General features: G+C 55.6%; 1 protein-coding gene across 1 annotated transcript in view; it reads right to left on the minus strand.

Annotated features, from left to right (window-relative positions):
* The window catches only part of VOLCADRAFT_106537 (dynein heavy chain 2), a gene marked incomplete at both ends in the record, with an annotated part of 17,687 nt that overhangs the window by 9,497 nt on the left and 1,032 nt on the right, over positions 1-7,158 (minus strand). The window contains 13 exons of the mRNA XM_002954764.1: positions 55-171; positions 366-557; positions 982-1,149; positions 1,848-2,159; positions 2,531-2,761; positions 3,160-3,318; positions 3,814-3,955; positions 4,515-4,629; positions 4,905-5,187; positions 5,595-5,871; positions 6,396-6,549; positions 6,819-6,972; positions 7,019-7,061. Of these exons, the coding sequence (XP_002954810.1) occupies positions 55-171; positions 366-557; positions 982-1,149; positions 1,848-2,159; positions 2,531-2,761; positions 3,160-3,318; positions 3,814-3,955; positions 4,515-4,629; positions 4,905-5,187; positions 5,595-5,871; positions 6,396-6,549; positions 6,819-6,972; positions 7,019-7,061 (2,347 nt within the window). The remainder of the gene's footprint in view (positions 1-54; positions 172-365; positions 558-981; positions 1,150-1,847; positions 2,160-2,530; positions 2,762-3,159; positions 3,319-3,813; positions 3,956-4,514; positions 4,630-4,904; positions 5,188-5,594; positions 5,872-6,395; positions 6,550-6,818; positions 6,973-7,018; positions 7,062-7,158) is intronic.

Here is a 7,158-nt window from a genome sequence, read left to right on the forward strand (position 1 = left end):
CAACGCCCCCGTGCTCGAACCCGCACCCCGCACCCCGCACGCCACACGCCACACCTGCGGATCGATCATGAGCGGCCACCTCCTGGCCTTGGACACGATGATGCCGTTCTCCACGGACTGGGTATCGGTGGGGAGGCCGGCGATGGTCCAGGAGCGGACCTTGACGGGGTCCTGCGGGTTTTACATGGAGGTGGGAGGAGGGAGGGGAAGAGGGAGGTGGGAGGAGGGAAGGGGAAGAGTCTTACTGCCTATTGTTCTGTCCTGTCAACTTGGCCAACCTACAGCCAACACAGACAGACAGACAGACAGACAGACAGAAGACAGAAAGAAAGGAAGAACCACCATCACACCTTTACCACACTCACCTGCAGCGTGGTGAGCAAGGAGGCATTAGGTGTTCCCGGCACGCCCGCGTCCTTGAGGAAGGCGCTCCACTCCGAAACCAGCGCCGCCCGGTACAGCGGAGTGAAGGGGCCGCTGTAGGCGATGGTGGCCGCGGAGATGACCACGTCGCCGACCACATTCACCAAATCGTGGCTCAGCTGATCCACAGTGGCCTGTTGTTGTCCAGTTGGTGTGGGGGTGCGGGGTGGCGGTGGGGTGTTGGAGGGGAAATGGGGTGGTGGGGACGGTGGTGGGGGGTTGCGGAGGGAGGAAAAGGCAACAAAGGACGGGAAATGCCGTAACACAGCGGCCAATTCAGTGTGTGTGTGTGTGTGTGCGTGTGTGTATGTGTGTGTGTGCCAATCCAGTCCCCCAGGGGCTTGAACCAACCTACACCCGCCCCTTCCCCCCGTGGCCCCCTGGGCCGCCACCGTGTCTACACCCGGGGAATGACGGCCTCCCTCTCACAAATACAAATACAAAATACAAGTTTTATTTTTCCTTATGTGGGCTATGTTCCACTTTCCCGCTATATGCAATACTTCCCCTCCTTTCTTTCCCTCTTTTCCTCCCATCCCCCCCTCCCTTCCCTCTCACCTGCCAGCGCACCCTCTCTCCGCCCAGTCCCCCGATCAGCTTATCCGCCCTCTGCAGCTGCACAGTGCACCTCAGCACCTGCTGGGCCAGGGAGGCCTTCTTGGCGGTGGCCTCCTCGTAGTCCGCCTCCAGGGCCGCGATCTTGTCCTCCACACTTTGAAGCTTGGCCTGTGGGGCGAGGGCGAGGGCGAGGGCGAGGGCGAGGGTGAGGGCGAGGGCGAGGGCGAGGGCGAGGGCGAGGGCGAGGGTGAGGGCGAGGGCGAGGGTGAGGGCGAGGGCGAGGGCGAGGGCGAGGGTGCGTTCGGACGAGCGAGGAGGGGCTGGGGGCGGGGGTACGGCTTTTCCAGGCGTGGACGCGTACAGCTTCTGGGGGTTATGGGCGTGTCTACTGATGCGTGGGCACTGACACAAGTGCACGTAAAGTAACGTAACGGCAGTACAGTACGCAAATACACCAGGACCCGGCCTTATGCCCGTGTAACACCCAACACCCCAGACACTCCCACACCCGCATTCATATATGACTTTATTCATATCCCCTCCCCCTCCCTTTCTCCCCTCAGATACACATACATACATACATACATACATACATACATACATACATACATACATACATACATACATACATACATACATACATACATACATACATACATACATACATACATACATACATACATACATACATACATACATACATACATATATACATACATACATACATACATACATACATACATACATACATACATACATACATACATACATACATACATACATACATACATACATACATACATACAGACGTACACGCACATCTCCAGGCATGTGCCCCTCTAGATGTATTACAAATTACCGCGCACCTGGGCGCCCTTGAGCGCCTCCATCGTCGCATCGAGCTGCTGCTGCGCTGCCGCCAGCGCGGCCCGCTTGGGAGCCACCGACAGAGCCACATTGTGGTACACGTACATGGCGCGAACCCACATACATATGGACGTACAGGCCTTGGACACCTTGGAAATGGCCTCCGGTGTGAAGTCGTCGCGCTGAATGTAGCTCTCGATCTTTTTGATGACGTGGTCAGGGATGTTGTCCTTGTCGTACGAGAAGAGGTTCTCTAGGAACTTGGTGGGGTCGTTGAGAAGCTTCTTGGCGGGCTCCCAGTAGTCCGGGATCTGAGAGGATCGTACGACGTTATAAAACATAATCAGTTATAGGTACGATGAAGGAAAAGAGAGGGGGAGAGATGTGGGGACGAAAAGGGGGAGAAAGGGGAAGAGCGGTGGGGGGAGCGGTGGGGGGAGAAAGGGGAGATAATGTGCTGTAGGGAGTGAACTTAGCGATGGCAAAAACATACGCCTTTTTACGAGCCGCAAGAGAACACATTTTTCACACGCCATACACGCACCTCATACACACACACACACACCACGAGAAAGAGTTACAGCATGTAACCCCCCTTACGCAAGTGCTGCTGCGTCATCACCCTCCCACATCCACATCCACATCCACATCCACATCCACCCGCCCACAGCGCAACTCCCACCTTCTTTCCAACGTTCGCTGGGTCGTCCTTCATCTTGGGCTTCTCGTCAAACATGATGCAGGTGGCCTCCATAACGGTGCGCACGCCCGCAGGCGGGTTCTGCAGCGACTTGACCTCCACAATATCGTTACGGCTCAGGTTCTTCAGGGACTCCAAGGCTCGCTCCAAGGCGGGCAGCGCCTCGTCCAGATCACGTTGGGCATCTTCGGCAATCTGCTTGGCACGGGCGGCCTGGGGGGCGGAAGGGAGGGAGGGAGGCAGGGAGGGGGGGAAGGTGAACGGTGGGGTGTTAAAAAACGGTGCCGAAGAAAGGTTTCTCTTCAACAGATTTCTGAAAAGAGGCAGCAGAGAAGGCATGTCCTTTCATATGCCAAATTATGTGCTGCGATTTTGTCACATGTCACATTTTGTCACACGAGTATTATACAAAACATATACTCACATGTGCAACGCACAGATGTTTGTTGTAACATAATGGCTGGTTCACCCATGCGTGCATGCACGACCTCACGAGCGCGCACGAAGTACACATGGCAACACCCTCACACCCACATATATACAGAGAGGCACAGACCGCCCACGCATATGCGTCGTAGTGGCCGCAGTCGCAGTCGCAGTCGCAGCCTCACCTGTTCGTTGGCGTCCTTCTCCTGCTGCTCCACCACCTTCTTGGTCTCGTCCGCCTCCTTCTTGTCGTTGGTGATGACCACCATCATGTCCTCCACCTCCTTGGCGGTGGCGGCCAGCACGGGCTGCAGGTCCTGAAGCTCCTTCTGCATCACCTCCACCTGGGGGGTGAGCCAGGATCAGGGTAACAGGACAGATAGAGGGATTAAGGCAGGGAATTAAAGTAGAGGGCAGGGAATTAGTTCATCCCCTTTAGGGGAACGAAAGGGGATGAACTTTAAAGTACATGACAGGATAGAAACGAACAGGATAAGACCCCTCAAGATTCCTTCAGGGAGGGAGGATGCTAAGGGTAGGTACGAGTAAATGTGGGTGGGATGGGAGTGTCGAGGACAGGGCAGCTTGATGGAGGAGGTGAGTGAGGGGGGGGGGAAAGACGAACCACACACGAGGGAGTGAGGGGGATGGCGGCTCCCCAGCGGGGTAGAGACGGGGCTCGTAATGCAGCACATAGCCTAAAGCCTGGCTGCCTGCCTGCCTGCATGGCTGCTTGCCTGGCTGTTGACATGTTGGTGCGTGTATCGCACAGACCACCCCACCTCCACCTCCACCTCCACCCCACCTCCACCTCCACCCCACCTCCTCCTCCACCTCACCTGCGCGGCTGTGTTCAGCAGCTTCTGCAGTCCGACCTCCAGCCGACGCCGCTTCTCCGAGATCTCGTTGCGCTTCTCCGTCAGCAACTTGATGAAGGTGGTCAACAGCTCCAGGTACGAGGTGGGAGTGACGTAATTGTACCTAAGCAAGACAAGCGTGCGAGCGAGAGCATATGTCAATCTCAATGTGCATGTGCATGTGAGGGAAGGAAAGGGGGTTGGGTGGGACCAAAAGGGGTGTGAGACGCACAAAAGGCCAGGGCCACTAGGGAGCTGATAAATGCGATGAGTGTTGGTTGTTGGTTAGGGTTTTGGGTTGCTGGTTGTCGGTTTCACACATACGGCACATGGGAGCCCCTCATCCCAAAATCATCTCAGGCAGCGCTTCTCCAAGCTAACCACCCGGCCCCACAATCTTACTGCTTACCCACCTCCACCTCTTACCTCCACCTTCGCCTTCAGCCACTAACCAGACCTCATTCCATGTCCCCTAATAACCCCGACAACACACACAACACACACACAGACACACACACATATATATGTATATATGTGCAAGAACACGCACACACGCACATGCACACCAGCGTCGTCCCCGCCCTCTTCCCCCCCCAACACACACATACGTGCGCCCCGCCCCGTTCCCCCCCTGCCCCCCCCCCCCGCCCGGCCCCCCCCCGCCCCCGCCCGCCCGGCCGCACCTCCTGAGCTCATCATAGAACTTCTTGCTCTTCTTCTCCACGCTCTGATGCATACCCACACAGCAGTCCACCACGCCACGCATGATGCGGCCGCTGTCGTCACCAAAATCAACGTCTGAAGCAGACACACATACAAACAAACACAGGAGGAAAAAAGAAGTCAAGAGGTTGTGTACAAAACTGCTGGAAATGTGTATATGTAGGGGGAAAAGAGAAATAATATGCAACAATAACCTGCAAGAAACAAATAACCAGTTGTTGCGAGGTCGCGGACCGCAGGGCGCAAGGGCAAAAGGAGGGGCAATGTGGGCCCATGTGGGGTGCGCGGGTCCGGAGTACGAAGGGGTGCTGTGCAGCTGGGGAAGTCCGTGCTACCCTACCCTACCCTACCCGTGTAGAATGACGTGGCCACGCTCTTCAGCGCCTCCTCCGGCCACTCCCTGAACCAGTCAATGGTACAACAGTTGACCAGCGACGGGAACATGCGAAGACGCTGGCGGAAGGCGTCCCCGATGGGGCTGAAGCACAGCACCAGGTGCAGGAAGGCGCGGCAGCGGTTGACAAAGGTGGTGGCGATGCTCATCTTGGTGACGGGGATGCCGGCGGCGGTCATGATGGGACGCATGGCGCTGGTGATGGCCTCCTGGTCGTCGTTGCCCCACAGATTGGGGACCTGCACCACGGGGACCGCGGGAACACGGGGGTTGGGCATTGGGCCATAGAGGCCACAGAGGCCTTAGGGTGAGGGGAAGTCGGTACGTATGTACGTATGTATGTATGTGAGTGTGTCTGTGTGTGTATCTGTTGCATATTGATCCAGGCCTGACACTGGCCAGGGGCACCTAACCGTACCCCAACGGGAACGACTGTGCTGAAGCACTCCATCATGGGAGGGGTGTTATATCGGTCAGAATTGTAAGCGATCAATCTCCGACTTACCAACGCAAGGTGGGGTGCTAATAACCGTGACTGACCATATAGCCACGACCAGCCACCTAACAGCCCATCATCGACCATCGCAACCCCTAATCCACTAATCCACTAAGACCACTACCCCAGCAAACCACTAATCCAACCCACCTCGCCACTGTTGAGGATGTTGTTGATGTCTTCCAGAAAGTTCTCCTGAACGATTTGTGTGTCCGTGAACAAAAACACAGTCTCGCGCCCCTCCAGCCCCGCCTTCTTCAGCACCCGCCGCAGGTCGTCGCGCCACTCGTTGGCGCCGTAGCCCTTGGAGATCTCGATCTGTACGACGTCGTACTCCTCCATGAACGCCGCCAGCCTTGTCAGGCTCTGTCGGCCGGAGCCGCCCACACCCAGAAGCAGCGCATTACCCAGAGGCAGCCGAATGACACTGCGAAAGGCGGCACGGGCGAGAGGAAATCGCGAAATTGTATCAAAATCAAAATTCGCGTGAAATTGAATGGGAGATTGAATTTTGAATGGATTGGATGATCGTGAGGAAAGCGGGAAGCAGGAATGTGGAAGTGTAAAAGTAAAATTTATATCCCTGTTAACAGACGCCGCTATTTTTTGGGGGCATTGGGACCTTCCAGCAGTGCCAAACCTGATGCTGATCTTATTGATGATGATGATTTATTAGCCCGTCTTTCACCATCCATATATCTAGTTATATCTTATATCGGGAGCAATCACTGTATCAGGACCTTTCGTAACCAGGCTCTCTTCCCTCTTTCTTTTGACTATTTCCCCGCGCTCTCGCTCAGCTCTTATCGCGATTTGTATACACACAAATTCCCCCCTCCCTCCTTCCCTCTCTCTCTACGTGTTTTAATTAGCTGCGTGTTTGTATCTTTGCGTGTGTGCGTATCTGTGCATCTGTGCATCTGTGTGTGTGTGTCTCTCTATTTTCCTCACCGAGTAATCCTGCTGACGTGTTCAATAGCGTCCAGGAACATGACCAGCTTCATGGGGGCACTCGACACAGAGTTGTAGTCCTCCAGGTACTCCTCCACCACGCGGACCAGGCGGGGCAGGTCCGTGATCTCACTGTAGACCCGTGGGTCGGCACCTGTCGCAACCGCCGGGTTATTTATTGGGGTGGGCAAGAGGTAGGCTCGGAGCACATATACGCTTTTTACAGAAGCACACACACATACATACACATACACACACACATACACACACACAAACACACGGGGGGGAGGGTGAGTTTGCATATTCGATTTTTCATAGTGTCTTTTACTTGCATTAAGTACCCTCGTGGTAAAACCAAGGTGGTAAAACCGACATACACACAAACAAACAAACACACAAACCCACACATCCACATTCACTTACCCGGCACCATGAAGTCCCCAAAGATGAGCCGCTCGCTGGTGACCACATCTCCATAAGCACAGTTGAAGTGCTGCCGCAGCAGCGTCTCCTGCTGCCTCCGAAACCAGCCATGATCCTCATCATTGATCAGCCGGTCCTCAAACACGCGGGAACACTCATGCAGCCAGAGGGACAGCACCTGCTTGTAGTCGGAGGTGGACCGCGGGTCGGCGCGCATGACCCCCTGAACCACCTTGGACAGATCTCGCAGGTTGAAGGTGTAATGGGAGCGGGACGGCGTGGGAAGCAGCTCCGCGCGAATGGCGTTGTACAGCCGTACGGTGGCATCTACAAGCGGGTC

This window comes from Volvox carteri, assembly GCF_000143455.1.
Source record: "Volvox carteri f. nagariensis unplaced genomic scaffold VOLCAscaffold_45, whole genome shotgun sequence".
Taxonomy (NCBI): domain Eukaryota; kingdom Viridiplantae; phylum Chlorophyta; class Chlorophyceae; order Chlamydomonadales; family Volvocaceae; genus Volvox; species Volvox carteri.